At 44.3% G+C, this 17,786-nt stretch overlaps 2 protein-coding genes across 3 annotated transcripts in view; both read left to right on the top strand.

Moving 5' to 3' along the window:
* LOC308128372 (NACHT, LRR and PYD domains-containing protein 3-like) overlaps positions 1-17,786 on the top strand; it is a 532,150-nt gene that overhangs the window by 422,468 nt on the left and 91,896 nt on the right. The gene's annotated exons all lie outside the window — the stretch shown is intronic.
* On the top strand, positions 399-17,392 carry LOC308128379 (protein NLRC3-like). 2 transcript variants are annotated; one of them, XM_080494087.1, is made up of 7 exons: positions 399-654; positions 731-809; positions 1,122-1,329; positions 1,688-3,572; positions 3,653-3,826; positions 14,822-15,005; positions 15,311-17,392. In XM_080494087.1, the coding sequence occupies exons 1-7, from the start codon at positions 587-589 to the stop codon at positions 15,389-15,391; spliced, it is 2,679 nt and encodes an 892-aa protein (XP_080350213.1). In that variant the 5' UTR covers positions 399-586; the 3' UTR covers positions 15,392-17,392. The 2 variants fall into 2 exon arrangements, with proteins under 2 accessions (XP_080350213.1, XP_080350212.1); XM_080494086.1 differs by having other exon boundaries at positions 622-809.

Genomic DNA, 17,786 nt, shown 5'->3' with positions numbered 1-17,786 from the left:
AACATACCAGTGTGTTGACCTCTTGCTGATTAATGATCAGTTTCACAACATTTAAGAATATTCTGGAGGTTCTAATCCTCTTTCTCTGAGAAAGTCCAGTCTTTTATTTTGGGCTGAATCGGTCCAATGTGGATCATTTTGCTTCAGCTTCTGCGACGCCATCTTTGATATCCCAGAAACCCTTGTGGCAGATTTCCCAAGATGATGTCAGTTAGGAAACATCAACACAGTTTGATGTTTGGTTTGTAAACATCAACTTTGGTGGATCGATTTGGGAAACTGCAGGTTGGAAATGAGTCCAAATGAGTGTTGATGGTCTTGTTTTGGTGTTTTGGTTTATTCTATCTGCAGAAGGGACCTGTTTTATGGGAAGTACATTTTGAAGATTGTTTTTCTGGTAGAGTAACTTTAAATGTGGAACTACAGTTTATAACTATTAAATATCCTCACAGTATTTTCACAAAGTCTGACTTAGAGAATCAAAGTCTCAGTTCTTCCATGTATCTTCCATTGTTCCAGTCAGTCTGTTCCTGATGTTGTGTTTGTTTTTAGCTCTGACTCTGGGTTTCCATCCAGCTGTGTGTCCATGAAGAGTGACCGCTCTATGGACCAACCCTTTACCTTTAAATGTGGAGCAGGAAGTGGTGATGAGGGGTGAGAATCAGTGTTTGTCTCAGGATTCCTCATCACACCACACAGCAGCTTTAACAAAGTCAACATGTTTCTGCAGCGTGAGCCAGCAGAGCTCCCAGCTTCTCCCTGGTGGCTCCGCCCCTCAGCATCAAAGACATCTGGACTCCACATTTATGGTGAGAACACGTCTCCATTCAACACTTTACTGTCACATCATGAGACAGAAGAAGCTGCTGTGACTTCCAGCTGAAACATGAAACAGACACTCAGCTTATTAGATCCATTCAGGTCCAAAGTGAAACAGTCCAACCTTCATCCAGCTTCCAGGCTTCACTGATGCTTGAAGCTGCTTCTGCTGGAGATCCCACATGAAGTGTGATTTGGCTTCACATGTTGTCCATCCTGCTCTCTGCACTGGATTTACACTCACATCTCAATCTGGCTTCAGTTTCAGCTCAAAGTCAACTCCAGATGTTTCTCTGTTCCAGCTGCTGGAGGACAACATGGTGACTTTCATGAAGAAGGAGCTGAAGAAGATGAAGAAGCTCCTGAGTCCAGATTACCCAGCATGCTCAGAGAGTGAGAGGGAGGATGAGGATGAAGAGCAGAGGAGCAGCAGAGAGTCATTTCTGAGGATCACCCTGGACTTCCTGAGGAGGATGAAGCAGGAGGAGCTGGCTGAGCGTCTGTGGAGCAGTAAGAGGATTTGATCTCATTTCACAGGATGGAGATGAAGCTGAAATGTTCTCAGCTGGAGCAGAAAGCAGTCAGAAACAGAGTCCATCCAGAGAACACAGGTCATTTCCAGGTCAGACACAGAAAGTGTGAAACAGGCAGAAAGTCCAAAACAAGCAGCAGAGAAGAGGAGACACAAAGAGAGTTCCTGAACTCTGCTGCTCATGTGATGCAAACATCTGCATCAGATCAGAGGCTGTTTGGTCTCCACTGAGGAGCTGGATGGAGCTGATGGAGGAGAAACATCTCCACTATCACACTGTCATCTTCACATTCAATGTCAAACACACTCAACTCATTCCTGCTTTCTTCTTTTCAGGAACTTCTGCTGGAGTCTGCCAACAGAAGGTGAAATGTGCCCTGAAGGAGAGGTTCCAGGTTGTGTTTGAGGGGCTCTCTAAAGCAGGAGAGTCCACCCTCCTGAAGCAGATCTACACAGAGCTCCACATCACAGAGGGAGGGACTGCAGAGGTCAATGAGGAACATGAGGTCAGACAGATTGAAACAGCATCCAGGAGAGCAGCCAGAGCAGAAAGCAGCATCAGAGCAGGAGACCTCTTTAAAGCCTCACCTGGAAGATCTCCACCAATCAGAACAGTGCTGACAAAGGGAGTGGCTGGCATTGGGAAAACAGTCCTGACACAGAAGTTCACTCTGGACTGGGCTGAAGACCAAAGCAACCAGGACGTCCACTTCACATTTCCATTCACCTTCAGAGAGCTGAATGTGCTGAAGGAGAAGAAGTTCAGCTTGGTGGGACTTGTTCATCACTTCTTCACTCCAACCAAAGAAGCAGGACTCTGCAGCTTTGAAGACCTCCAGGTGGTCTTCATCTTTGACGGTCTGGATGAGTGTCGACTCCCTCTGGACTTCCAGCACCCTGAGATCCTGACTGATGTTACAGAGTCCACCTCAGTGGATGTGCTGCTGACAAACCTCATCAGGGGGAACCTGCTTCCCTCTGCTCGCCTCTGGATCACCACACGACCTGCAGCAGCAAATCACATCCCTCCTGACTGTGTGGGCATGGTGACGGAGGTCCGAGGGTTCACTGACCCACAGAAGGAGGAGTACTTCGGGAGGAGGTTCAGAGAGGAGCAGCAGGCCAGCAGGATCATCTCCCACATCAAGACCTCACGAAGCCTCCACATCATGTGCCACATCCCAGTCTTCTGCTGGATCACTGCTACAGTTCTGGAGGAGGTGTTGAAGAGCAGAGAGGGAGGAGAGCTGCCCAAGACCATGACTCAGATGTACATCCACCACCTGGTGGTCCAGGCCAAAGTCAAGAGGGTCAAGTATGATGGAGGAGCTGCCACAGATCCACACTGGAGTCCAGAGAGCAGGGAGATGGTGGAGTCTCTGGGAAAACTGGCTTTTGATGAGCTGCAGAAAGGAAATTTGATCTTCTATGACTCTGACCTGACAGAGTGTGGCCTGGATCTCAGAGCAGCCTCACTGTACTCTGGAATGTTCACACAGGTCTTTAAAGAGGAGCAAGGCCTGTACCAGGACAAGGTCTTCTGCTTCATCCATCTGAGCCTTCAGGAGTTTCTGGCTGCTCTTCATGTCCATCAGACCTTCATCAGCTCTGGAATCAACCTCCTGGATAAACAACAACGAACCTCCCGGAGGTCAACAGTCCTAAAGAAGAACAATCTCCACCATCTCTTCCAGACCTTCTTCAGCTCTGGAATCAACCTCCTGGATGAACAACAACAAACAGTCCTGATGGAGAACAATCTCCACCATCTCCATCAGAGAGCAGTGGACGAGGCCTTGAAGAGTCCAAATGGACACCTGGACTTGTTCCTCCGCTTCCTCCTGGGTCTTTCACTGCAGACCAATCAGAGTCTCCTCCGAGGTCTGCTGACACAGACAGGAAGTAGCTCACAGACCAATCAGGAAACAGTCCAGTACATCAAGGAGAAGCTGAGTGAGAATCTGTCTGCAGAGAGAAGCATCAATCTGTTCCACTGTCTGAATGAACTGAACGATGGTTCTCTGGTGGAGGAGATCCAACAGTCCCTGAGATCAGGACGTCTCTCCACTGATAGACTGTCTCCTGCTCAGTGGTCAGCTCTGGTCTTCATCTTACTGTCATCAGAAGAAGATCTGAAGGAGTTTGACCTGAGGAAATACTCTGCTTCAGAGGAGGCTCTTCTGAAGCTGCTGCCAGTGGTCAAAGCCTCCAACAAAGCTGTGTACGTGGGTCATGAACAAATATGTAGAACTGAGTCCATGACAAACATTGAACTGGTTTTCATTGTTGCTTCTTCTTCAGGTTGAGCAGCTGTGGTCTGTCATGGAGAAGCTGTGGAGCTCTGTCCTCAGTCCTCAGCTCTCAGTCCTCCAGTCTGACACATCTGGACCTGAGTAACAACGACCTGCAGGATTCAGGAGTGAAGCGGCTGTCGGCTGGACTGGAGAGTCCTCACTGTAAACTGGAAGCTCTCAGGTTCTGACATTATTGATCATTAATATCCACCACTCTCTGTTCTCCTGCTCACATCTCTAGAACATCAGTAAAACATCTCAGTAGAACACTGCAGCCTCTTGATATTTTCTCCTCTATTAATCAGGAAGTAAAACTACAAAGTAAAGTTTCCAGTGTAAGTTCAGGTGGAGAGCAGCAGCTTTACTTCCTCCACTCACTGTGTTTGTGATGCTCCATGTCACAGAGTTCTGCCTCAGACTCTGACACCGACACGACTACGAGCAAGAACACCACACATGAGACAAGCACAGCAGCAGCAGGACACTCACTTCAGGTGTGCTCCTGTGGCTGGATGAAAATATCATCACTTAGGAGGCTGAGGATCCACCAAGGAAAGAGAGGAGGATGAGAGAGCAGAGGCAAGAGTGAATGAAATGTCAACCTCTTCTATGTCAGAAACACTGAAATTCTACATCTTCTATGATTAATTGTGTTAATTGTTTTTAATTTAAGTATTAATTAAATTCTAAATTAATAGTTTGGTCTATCTTGATGAGACTGATATAAATTGGCATCATTTCCTGTTAAACAGGTGGTGCCCCGAGGTTTTCTGATGCACATCAGATTCCATTTTTTGTTCATGATCCATGACTCTTTGATCATCACTAATCAGTGTTGACACAGTTACCTTGAAAAAGTAATCTAATTACTGATTACTAGTGACTTTATTGATTACTATTTTTTAAATGTAACTAAGTTAGATTACAGATTTATTAACAGCTGCCGACAACACCCCATCCTCTGAACATAGAAATTACAACCGGTTTTGCCAAAAGCTCTGCTGACCACTGCCTCCTACACCTGCTGATACATATTTAACCTTTGACCTTCATTCTTTGTTGTATTTATATCTGACTCACGCTTTTATTATCAGATTGTTACTATTGCAGCTAGTTATTTATGTGGTGATGTAGTTGTAGTCTGTTGTTGCACTATTTATCTATTTATCTATTTATCTATTTATCTATTTATCTGTTTATCTATTTATCTATTTATCTATTTATCTGTTTATCTATCTATCTATTTATATAATTATATATTTGCACTCTGCGCTATTCAACCTTTTAATTACCCCCCTCGGGGACAAATAAAGTCTTTCATTGATCGATTGATTGATGAAAAAGAAAAAAATACAAAAAGAGTTCAACATCTCTGCAGTTCTTGTAGCAATGACATGTTTTAGTGTTGACATTTCTTGGTTCCAATTCTTTTGTGTCACCTGAACGCACCGTTAGATCGAGTTGGTCTGTGATTGGCTGAGAGTGGAGAAGGGGGCGGGTCAGGTCAGACTGCATGCTCTGTGTGTGTCTGTAAAGGCCTCTTCATCCTCCATAAGAACAAGATGAAAGTTCAGCAGTGCAGGTCCGGCTGAACAAAATGACGTAATTTCCTTCTTCCAGCTTCTTCTGGCCGAAGAAATTAGTTTGGGCTTTTCCAACCTCCCTGGCCGAACCATGTGGGAGCTGCTCTGCTGAAACTTCTGCTCTGCCGTGTGCTGCTCATGCGTGTTCCAGTACGCTCATGACTATCAGTCATATTTTAATCATATTTAGGTTGTAAGATTGCTACTGTACGAGAGCCACAGCTCGTTAAAATGTCGGAGTGCAGGCTTACATGATGCACCTGAACGCATCACGAACAGCTGTCAGCTCCTGCAGTTAATACCGGACCAACAACTCTCTTTTATTGCTGAAACAGTTCAGAGGAATGTATTTCTGAAAGCCCTGGAACAGAAATAAACTCTGCAGTTGGAAAGTTTAAAAGCCGCATCACAGACGTGAGGCTGCTGTGAGGAAGCGTGGCCTGCTGCGGGGGGGCGTGGTCTGTTGTGAGGGGGCGTGGCCTGAGAGTTCAGCAGCTTCTTATCAGAGTATGACCTGTCCTGCAGAAAAAGCTTTTTTTCAGCATCTGGCTGAGTCACTGCTGAACTTTCTTCTTGTTCTTCTGGGTTGAAAAAGGGAGAATGCAGGAGCCTGAACGATGTCAATGTAGAGCAGTTCTCTGGAGGCTCCATCCAGAGGGGTGTTGAAGAGTCCTTTAGTTTGGAGGAGAGAACGAGCAGCCGCTTCTGTTTAATAATGAAGAGTCTTTGTAGAGAAGAAACTCATCCTGCTGGACGCCACAATAGTAATGCTACAATAGTAATGCTACAATAGTAATGCTACAATAGTAATGCTACAATAGTTATGCTACAATAGTAATGCCACAATAGTAATGCCACAATAGTAATGCCACAATAGTAATGCCACAATAGTAATGCCACAATAGTAATGCTACAATACTAATGCTACAATACTAATACCACAATAGTAATGCTACAATAGTAATGCTACAATAGTAATGCCACAATAGTAATGCTGCAATACTAATGCCACAATAGTAATGCTACAATAGATATACCAATGGTAATGCTACAATAGTAATGCTACAATAGTAATGCCACAAAAGTAATGCTACAATACTAATGCTACAATACTAATGCTAAAATAATTATATACCAATGGTAATGCTACAATAGTTATGCTACAATACTAATGCTACAATACTAATGCTACAATAGTAATGCTACAGTAGTAATGCTACAGTAGTAATGCTACAGTAGTACCGCTACAATAGTACCGCTACAGTAGTAACGCTACAGTAGTAACGCTACAATAGTACCGCTACAGTAGTAACGCTACAGTAGTAACGCTACAATAGTACCGCTACAGTAGTAACGCTACAATAGTACCACTACAATAGTAATGCTACAATAGTTATATACCAATGGTAATGCTACAATAGTAATGCTACAATAGTAATGCTACAATAGTAATGCTACAATAGTAACACTACAATAGTTATGCTACAGTAGTAATGCTACAATAGTAATGCTACAATAGTAATGCTACAATAGTAACACTACAATAGTAAGGCTGCAATAGTAATGCTGCAATAGTAATGCTACAATAGTAATGCTACAATAGTAAGGCTGCAATAGTAAGGCTACAATAATAACGCTACAATAGTAACGCTAAAGTAGTAATACTACAGTACTACCACTAACATAGTAACGCTACAGTAGTACCGCTACAATAGTAACGCTACAGTAGTAACGCTACAATAGTAATGCGACAATAGTAATGCTACAATAGTAATGCTACAATAGTAACGCTACAATAGTGACGCTACAATAGTAATGCTACAATAGTAATGCTACAATAGTAATGCTACAATAGTAATGCTACAATAGTAACGCTACAATAGTGATGCTACAATAGTAATGCTACAATAGTAATGCTACAATAGTAATGCTACAATAGTAATGCCACAATACTAATGCTACAATACTAATGCCACAATAGTAATGCTACAATAGTAATGCTACAATAGTAATGCTACAATAGTTATGCTACAATAGTAATGCCACAATAGTAATGCTACAATAGTAATGCCACAATAGTAATGCCACAATAGTAATGCTACAATAGTAATGCCACAATAGTAATGCTACAATAGTAATGCTACAATAGTAATGCCACAATACTAATGCTACAATACTAATGCTACAATACTAATGCCACAATAGTAATGCTACAATAGTAATGCTACAATAGTAATGCCACAAAAGTAATGCTACAATACTAATGCTACAATACTAATGCTAAAATAGTTATATACCAATGGTAATGCTACAATAGTTATGCTACAATACTAATGCTACAATACTAATGCTACAATAGTAATGCTACAGTAGTAATGCTACAGTAGTAATGCTACAGTAGTACCGCTACAATAGTACCGCTACAGTAGTAACGCTACAGTAGTAACGCTACAATAGTACCGCTACAGTAGTAATGCTACAATAGTACCACTACAATAGTAATGCTACAATAGTTATATACCAATGGTAATGCTACAATAGTAATGCTACAATAGTAATGCTACAATAGTAACACTACAATAGTTATGCTACAGTAGTAATGCTACAATAGTAATGCTACAATAGTAATGCTACAATAGTAACACTACAATAGTAAGGGTGCAATAGTAATGCTGCAATAGTAATGCTACAATAGTAATGCTACAATAGTTATATAACAATAGTAACGCGACAATAGTTATGCTGAAGTAGTAATGCTACAATAGTAATGCTACAATAGTAATGCTACAATAGTAAGGCTGCAATAGTAAGGCTACAATAATAACGCTACAATAGTAACGCTAAAGTAGTAATACTACAGTACTACCACTAACATAGTAACGCTACAGTAGTACCGCTACAGTAGTAACGCTACAGTAGTAATGCTACAATGGTAATGCTACAATAGTAACGCTACAATAGTATTACTACAATAGTAACACTGCAATAGTAACACTACAATAGTAACGCTACAATAGTAATGCTACAATAGTAACGCTCCAATAGTAATACAACAATAGTAACGCTACAATAGTAATGCTACAATAGTAATACCACAATACTAATGCTACAATAGTAATGCTACAATAGTAACGCTACAATTGTATTGTGACAATAGTAATGTTACCACAGTAACGCTACAATATTAACCCTACATTAGTAACGCTACATTAGTAACGCTACATTAGTAACGCTACAGTGGTAACGCTACAGTAGTAGCTTTACAGTAGTAACACTACAATAGTAAATCTACAGTAATAACACTCCAATAGTAACACTACAATAGTAATGCTGAAATATTATCGCTACAATAGTAATGCTACAATAGTATTGCTACAATAGTAATGCTACAATAGTAATAGTAATGCATGGTGATTTGGAGAAGTAACTTTAATCTGATTACTGGTTTGGAAATAGTAACGCGTTACATTACTCATTACTGAATAAAGTGTTCATATCACTGTTACTCATCATCATCAACAGTCAAATTGCCTGATGTACAACCAGTGTTCCCAACAACATCAACTGTTTACAAAACAATCAGGACAACAGATTGTAATACAGACAGTCCAGAGTACAGAGCTAGGGCAAGGTGGAGGTTCTAAAGCCTCCACCTAATGGATGCCAGGTGTGCAGACACAGTTTGTGAACCGGGCCAGGGAGAGTGGCAGTAGGAGGAAACATTTATTGTGGTAGAGGAACTCAGTATTGGGCGAGTCATTGAGGACAGGAATCAACCATTGGACTGTGGATATCAAATGAATACTTTGACATGTCCAAAGGAAAAACTGCTGATTGGACCTGATCAGTGTTGCTCCTGAATACGTTCTAAACAAGTTACCTGTCCTCACCAGAGCAGCACCTTAAATAGGTTAAGGTGCTGCTCCACCTCCTCAGCCTTACTCCACTTGACTCTACTCACCTTTGACACTTTCCCACTACATGATGGTCCCTGCTACCAGGTACTTTCATGGTACACCGTAGTACACTGAGGTTCCAAGTGAGCGAAGACGAGAAGACGGCAGGCTGCTCATTCACCCGCCATTTTTTAAACTTCAACACAATGTAAAACAAAAACACCCAAAGTCTGCAGCTGTCCTGGTGAACGCTGTTTAACCACATTTCTATTAGAATTTAAAGTATTGTATGGTTTGTTTTTCTTATTTTAACATCAGTAGCTACTAACAGCTTGTGGCAGAAGTCACCAGTTAACAGGTGCACCAGTGAAACCGAAACACCGGACAGTGAAGCATCACATCGGGGTGATTACTTGTGCATGACGGAGAAAGCTCCGATGACTCCGCCCACGCCGTGGTCGTTCTATTGTAATGGAAAACAAGTGAGGCTGAGTGGAGTAGAGGCAAGGTCAGTAGGGTCAAGTGGAGTAAGGCTGAGTAGGAGCTGGTGGAAAAGAGCTATTTATTACAAGTGACTGGGAATCAGAATATCTAGACAACAATGTGAATAAAGCTGTAAGAAATGCAGAATTAGGAAGAAATGTTAAACAAAGAAAACAATAACAAAGATCATCTATTGATCAAAGAAGGATTAAAAGATTCTGTCAAAAAGGAAAAATACAGGATACAGAGAATCTATAAAACACTAAACTAAAGAAGTGGCACATAAATATGTGAAATACAAAAATAAGTTAACTACAACTAAGAAATGTTTTAAATAAATATGAATAAAAGTGGTGAAATGTAAGAAAAGCAGAATCCTATTAAAGACACATAGAATCTATTAAAGAGTGTAAAGAGAAAGACCCAGAGACATTTCATTAGTAAGGAAGAAATCATAGAAATTATTATCAAATGTAAAACCAAATCTTCAGATTGACACTAAATGGAGATGAAACCAGTAAAGAGGGTGATTGAGTTTATCTCCAAACTACTGACTCACATCTGGAACCTTTGTCTTTCCAAACTTTCTCTCTTTATTCAGGTTGAGGGGCTGCAGGTTGTCAAAGATTACTGCATAGTGACAAACCATTTAAAGACATTGGTCGTACTTAAGACAGGCTGTATCTAATGACATTTTTTGTGTTCTCTGTTTATTTGGAAACGTATCGAACTACATGGTGGTATCGGTATCGTTACCAGAATGTTGGTATCGTGACAACACTAGTTCTATGTTGTATAGTTCTATGTTTAACCCTTTATTTTACCAACAGCTACACTGAGATATACCCCAAAGTTATAAAATATTCAGGAAACAAATGTTGAAAGGTTTGGAGTTCAGTATAGAAGAGTTTGGAATGAAATATTCACACTTGTTCAACATTAAAGAAAAACTTTTAGAGTTTAAAATATTTAGGAAAGAATAAAAACACAATAACTGTGTGTGTGTGTGTGCGTGTGTGCGTGCGTGCGTGCGTGCGTGCGTGCGTGCGTGCGTGTGTGTGTGTGTGTGTGTGTGTGTGTGTGTGTGTGTGTTGTGATCCAGATGTTGGAGGACAGAGATGGACTGAGCTCTGCAGCATGTTAGTGATCAGCATGTTGATGAGACTCTTCTCCTCCTGGTGGCTTCAGCTGTTTGGACTTTACATTTCTAAACTCTTCCAGTCTGAACCTTCTTCAGTCTCAATGACTTCAACATCAAACTTTGTCCTCTAATCTCACTGCTTTCTCTCTTTATTCAGGTTGAGGGGCTGCAGGTTGTCAAAGATCAGCTGTTCTTCTGTGACCTCAGCTCTGAAGTCCAACCCCTCCCACCTGAAACATCTGAAACATCTGGACCTGAGTATGAACCATCTGCAGGATTCAGGAGTTGAGCAGCTGTGTGGTCTTCTGGAGAGTCCACTCTGTAGTCTGGAGACTCTGAGGTCAGACTCCATGTTTGAGTTTGCGTGCAGTGAAAGTTGTGTTGACACTAAAGGTCAGACATCAGGCTGATATGAGATGATCCACACTGAGGATCTCCATGAGAAACTGAGACTTCTTCTCTGGGCTTTAGTCCTGTGACTGTGGCAGAGCCGTGTGGAGCTCCACATTTCAAAGCTTGGTAGAAGAAGCAAGGTGCTGCAGTGGAGAATTCTCCGTCAACCTCTGACACGCTCCATGTTGAGCTTCAGCTTTCAAAGCAGGCTGATCTCTCCTGGATGAAGAGTCACTGATCTCCCAGCTGGAGCTCCAAACTCTCCCTCACTCTGCCATTGTTGCCCCCCTGACCCAGTGTGTGTCATGTAGGGGTGTGATTCCATCCTGTAATAGGAAACAAAGAGGCAGACCACTTGAGCTGGGGTTTGGCTCGGCTGCAGGATTTAATATGCTGCTGCCTCTGTGCAGCTTTTAGGCTCCTTCAATCGCCTTGCGCCCTCTGCTGGCCTTTTAGAGTAACACACTACTGCTTTCGCCTGAAAAGTACAACTCTGTTTGAGCCTTTTAAACTAAAAATCAAAATCAGAGCAGCATGTCAAACCAAGGGCTGGAACATCCGCGGGTATTCTGCACTCTGGCAGTAAAATCTTTTTTTAATTGCAGATGTTTGAGCTGAAGTCACCATTATGAGGGACCGAGCAGAAAGACCAGGACCTCCAGAGGAGGCCTGGGCCTGGAGGCCAGGACCTCCAAAGGAGGCCCTGACCTGGAGGCCAGGACCCTGTTGTATTTGGAATGTTTCTTATTAGTTTTTTGTAAAAAAAAAATAAAAACCTGTATAAAAAAACCCTAAACATGCTCAAAAACTCACCAATTTTGGCACGCTCATTAACCCCCAGAGAGCCAAAATGTACTCTCTAGCGCCTCTTAGAGAAACCAAAACAGCGACCACAGCCCGTAGGAATGTCGTAGAAAGATCAAACCAAAAGTCAAGTGTTCGTTTCATCGAGCCCGACAATTCACATGCTGGGACCCGTGTCCTAAATCTGACAGGAAGGCCACAATTTGCCTTTCAAAATAAGATTTTCAAACACTAGCTACTCTGAGCACGAATATCTATGGACTTCAGAAACCTATTAAATGACAGAGGAGACTCTCCTCCTCAATAATCCCCAATATCACTTTCAGTGGTGGAGCCGTTCTGTTTTTATTTGCCGTCAAAGTTTTAAACACAGACTCCGCCTCCTCCTCCAGTTTAAAGGTTTTGTGCTTTGAATGACGCGACACTTTGTCTTTATTTGAAACGGTTCTCCTTTAACAATCATTTCTTCTTGATGTCCACATCAGCAGTGCTGATTCTCTCTCAGGGCTGCTGGCTGCAGACGGAACACACACACACACACACACATACACACACACACACACACACACACACACACACACACACACACACACACACACACACACACACACACACACACACACACACACACACACACACACACACACACACACACACACACACACACACACACACACACACACACACACACACACACACACAGACTTGTGGTGCAACACTGCCCTCTTGTGAAGAGTTTGTAAACATGCAACTGTGACGAGGGAGAGAGGTATGTTCATTGAGGATTCTTTTCTGTGTAGCTCTATGATTAGTTCTGGTCTGTAGCTCTAGAAACAGCAGCCCAAGGCTTTAACTTTAATTTTTTCCACACCTTCAAAAGAATTGTACTCACGGTGAGTCCAGGATTCCAGCAGGTGGCGCCACTGATCCATAAAGCCTGTTTTATTCTTGACGTGTCCGCGAGCTCTGTACGGCGCCGTGCGGCTGAATGACGTCATTGTAGCCTCCAGGCCCCTCCGAGCGGCCCTGTTCACGCTGACGTCACCGCTCCATGCGCCTCCAACTTCTTGTGACTCCAGTAGAACCTGTGAGGTGTGGAGCGGTAAGAGCTCCACCCTGTACTGAGCAGACACGTCACTGTGCACAGACACATATTTAACTGTTAACACACCGTGATGAGGGACAATGACAACCTACAGAAACACTCTGATTCTACTTTTCTTTCACATGAAGCCGTTAAAAGGATCATTTTATGGCTCCAAATCCAAGCTTTCCTTTCCAGTAGTATGTGGTTTGTTTAGTCGTTACTGATGAAGCAAAAGTCTGGCTTCATTAGAAAGAAGTTCTATTAATGATGCGTCTCATAGCGGAGCGCCCCCTGCTGCCTCATGCAGACCTCAGCCTGCGGTCAGAACGCCATACAAGACCTGGAAGTGAAGTTAGTTCCAATCAGGTTCCATGATTACTTCATAAAACACTCTGGCTTCACTTCCATGCAGTAATGTAACATAATGATCCCAAAGATCCCTGCAGAGGGGCGGAGCCTCCAGCACAGGGTGGAGGAGGAGTGTGACGTCACCAGTCCTTAAGTTTGACTTTCACATAACAGCAGAGGACATAAGGCCCGTGGACCAGAACCCACCAAGAGGTCCAATCTGGTCCCACCAAGCCAGGAGCTTTAAAGGATTTAGACACTTTGTTTTGACATTTCAGTGGATTTTCACCAGAAGTTTCAGTTAAACTGTCTTCATTTTCAGGAACTGATGGAAAAATATAGAGAATTTCATTATAGACACTAAATTTAAAGGTTCTTATAGCACTGGAGGAGGAGGAGGATGAGGATGAGGATGAGGATGAGGATGAGGATGAGGATGAGGATGAGGATGAGGATGATGATGAGGATGAGGATGATGAGGAGGAGGGGGAGGGGGAGGAGGAGGAGGAGGAGGAGGAGGGGGAGGAGAACAGAGCAAGAGGAGGAGGAGGAGGAGGGGGAGGAGGAGGAGGAGGAGGGGGAGGAGAACAGAGCAAGAGGAGGAAGAGGAGGAGGAGGAGGAGGGGGAGGAGGAGGAGGAGGGTGTGTGTGTGTGTGTGTGTGTGTGTGTGTGTGTGTGTGTGTGTGTGTGTGTGTGTGTGTGTGTGTGTGTGTGTGTGTGTGTGTGTGTGTGTGTGTGTGTGTGTGTGTGTGTGTGTGTGATCCAGATGTTGGAGGACAGAGATGGACTGAGCTCTGCAGCATGTTAATGATCAGCATGTTGATGAGACTCTTCTCCTCCTGGTGGCTTCAGCTGTTTGGACTTTACATTTCTAAACTCTTCCAGTCTGAACCTTCTTCAGTCTCAATGACTTCAACATCAAACTTTGTCCTCTAATCTCACTTCTTTCTCTCTTTATTCAGGTTGAGGGGCTGCAGGTTGTCAGAGATCAGCTGTTCTTCTGTGGCCTCAGCTCTGAAGGCCAACCCCTCCCTCCTGAAACATCTGAAACATCTGGACCTGAGTGTGAACCAGCTGCAGGATTCAGGAGTTGAGCAGCTGTGTGGTTTTCTGGAGAGTCCACTCTGTAGTCTGGAGACTCTGAGGTCAGTTGACTGTCTGTTACTGTTGTAGAAGGAGAAATGTTTGTGAGCAGCTGTGATGTGAGACTCTGATCCTGCAGTGAGAGATGGACTGAGCTCAGCAGCTTGTTACTGATGTGTGTGGACATGAGGAGGAGTGGCAATGTTGTGCTGACATGTGGAGGATGAGTGTGATGAAGATCCACAACAACAGAACAGCTCATTGATCAGGACACAGTAATGTGGAGCTGCTCATTTCTCCATCAACACATCTGATTGGTTCTCCTCATTCATTCTGCTGCTTTCTCTCTTTATTCAGGTTGAGGGGCTGCAGGTTGTCAAAGATCAGCTGTTCTTCTGTGGCCTCAGCTCTGAAGTCCAACCCCTCCCACCTGAAGGAGCTCGACCTGCGTTACAACCACCTTGAGGATCCAGATGTGCAGCAGCTGGTTGGTCTTCAGCAGAGTCCAGACTGCAGCCTGCAGACTCTCAGGTCAGTAGATGTTGGAGTGAGTCCATGCTGCTTCCAGCAGGTTTCTACTAAACACAGTTAGTGTGAGAACAAAGATCCAGAGTTTGACTGCTCTGTGAGGCTGTGAGAGGAGAACGCTGAGCAGCTTCAGGATTGGACAGCAGAGGACACAGTCAGCCAATCAGAGGAGCCTCAGGCTTGTTGTGTTGGTCTGACAGTGGTGGTCCTTCATGAGCTCTGAGCTGCTGCTGTGGACAGGACTGAAGTCCTGGCTGCTCCACAGAGACTCTCCTCATCACCTCTCATCTCTCTCATCTCTCTGCAGGTGGAGGTGAGAGTAGAGAGGACGCTGTGAGAGTCCAGCATCAAACCAGGGTTTCTCTGGATGTGACGCAGAACCATCACTGTGTGGACTGAACCTCTTCCTCTTCGTCTTCCTCTTCCTCTTCCTCCTCCTCCTCCACTTCCTGCTCCACTTCCTTCTCCTCCTCCTCCTCGGCCTGCTTCTCCTCTTCCTCTTCCTCTTAATCTTCCTCTTTCTCATCATCTTCCTCCTCTTCCTGCTCCTCCACCTCCTCCTCCTCCTCGGCCTGCTCCTCCTCATCGGACTGCTCTTCCTTCTCCTCTTCCTCCTCCTCCTACTATTCCTCATCCTCCTCCTCCTCTTCCTCCTCCTCCTCCTCCTCCTCCTCCTCCTCCTCGGCCTGCTTCTCCTTTTGCTGCTCCTCCTCTTCTTCTTCCTCTTCCTCTTCCTCTTAATCTTCCTCTTCCTTATCCTCTTCCTCCTCTTCTTGCTACTCCTCCTCTTCCTTCTCCTCCACCTCCTCCTCCTCATCGGCCTGCTCTTCCTCTTCATCCTCTTCCTTCTCCTCCTCCTCTTCCTCCTCCTTCTCCTCCACCTCCTCCTCGGCCTGCTCTTCCTCTTCATCCTCCTCCTTCTCCTCCTCCTCTTCCTCCTCCTTCTCCTTCTCCTCCTCCACCTCCTCCTCCTCCTCTTCCTCCTCCTCCTCCTCTTCCTGCTCCTCCACCTCCTCCTCCTCCTCGGCCTGCTCTTCCTCTTCATCCTCCTCCTCCTCCTCTTCCTCCTCCTTCTCCTCCTCCTTCACCTCCTCCTCCTCCTCTTCCTCCTCCTCCTCCTCGGCCAGCTGTTCCTCTTCATCCTCCTCCTCTTCCTCTTTCTCCTCCTCTTCCTCCTCCTCCTCCTCCTCCTCCTCCTCCTCCTCCTCCTCCTCCTCCTCCTCCTCCTCCTGCTCCACCTCCTCCTCCTCGGACTACTCCTCCTCCTTCTCCTCCTCCTCCTCCTCCCCCTCCTCCTGGCCTCCATGGCTCACCCCCTCTGGACAAAGGAACATTTGGTCGCCACTGGAAAAATTCTCCATTGGTCACGTGACCCCCACCAGGGGGTCCACAGCAACCCCTCCCTGGAAGCTGCATCCCTGCACCTCACCACCAGGGGGATCCACCAACTCCATCCACAGCCGTAGAAAACGCCCCGGAAACTCTGAAGCCAACCCCGCTCTGATTGGCCAAGGCCATGGTGAGCACAGCAGGGAGCCGGACCATGATGCGCCAGTATAAAAGTCTGACCTGTGAAGACACACCGTCTCCAAGACGGATTCACGTCCATCCAGACGCAGGACTTCGTACGGAGACACAAGGAGCCGCGTGTTAACTCACGTGGACCGGCCCAGAACTTTTTAACTCCCTTCTCTCTCTCCCCCTCCTTCACTAATCTGCCGCCGCTCGTGTTATCTGATCAGATAAGCTCACACACACACAGTCACATTTAGCAGCCAAACTGCTATCTGGTGCTGCTAAACCACATCCACATCCATCACCAGAGTTCTAACTGCATGTCCCGTTAGAACTCCGCCTCTCAGAACCGGGCCGACAAAGTCCACCAGTCTTTATGGGAGTAGGTGAGATTGCGTCGTTCTGAGACCGCCCTCGCACATACTCGCATGACGGGCGTATTGTTTATCTGGTCGCTAAGCAACTGCTGCGGTAGAAAGGGCGAGTCAAACGCCTCTAGTGGTCTCGTGGGTCATCGCAATCCCTCTCTACGTCCGCTCTCCCTCTGCCCGCCGCCGCACGCCCCAAGTGGTTGTCACGGTCACCACACTGACCCGCCAACGTCTGCCTCCCTCTAGTGGACTTTCGAGGTCGCTACACCCATTCCAGTCATCACTCCAGGCCAGACACACACACACACACACACACACACACACACACACACACACACACACACACACACACACACACACACACACACTCTTTGTACATAGAGTTGCTGTTTAATAGATTAGATCTCCGTGTTAGAGGACGTTTGTTACTTAATTGTGTTGATTTATGAAATGAGTTCTGAACTATTGATGAATTATTACATTTTATTAATAAACTCCTATTAGCTGAATTGAACGATTCTTGGTGATTATTGTGTATTTATTGTTGACAATTCACTGGTTTGTAACAGTCTGTGCTCAGATCTCACACATTCCCTTTTATTTAAGATTGTTATATTTTTACACAGAAATATTAACCAACTTAAAAAAACCTTTTTATAAACGAGACTGATATTTTGGTATTAGCTATTTCCAGTTTATCTGGTGGTGCCCCCCCTTTTCATTATTAATAAATAAATAATGAATTTATTCAAATTAACAATTTTTTATTCATAAATTATTTTTGATAATTTATTAACTTTTAAGTGATTACTCAATTACTTTAGGAGATGTTAAGGAATAATTGACCGTTTACTTCCATTAATAATTTAAATTTTTCATAAATTACTTCCAGTTATTTATTACTTTCA

The sequence above is a fragment of the Lipophrys pholis genome, assembly GCF_963383615.2.
Source record: "Lipophrys pholis genome assembly, contig: SCAFFOLD_24, whole genome shotgun sequence".
Lineage (NCBI taxonomy): Eukaryota > Metazoa > Chordata > Actinopteri > Blenniiformes > Blenniidae > Lipophrys > Lipophrys pholis.
The sequence above is the reverse complement of the archived record's forward strand: the minus strand, read 5'-3'. Positions and strand labels throughout refer to the sequence as shown.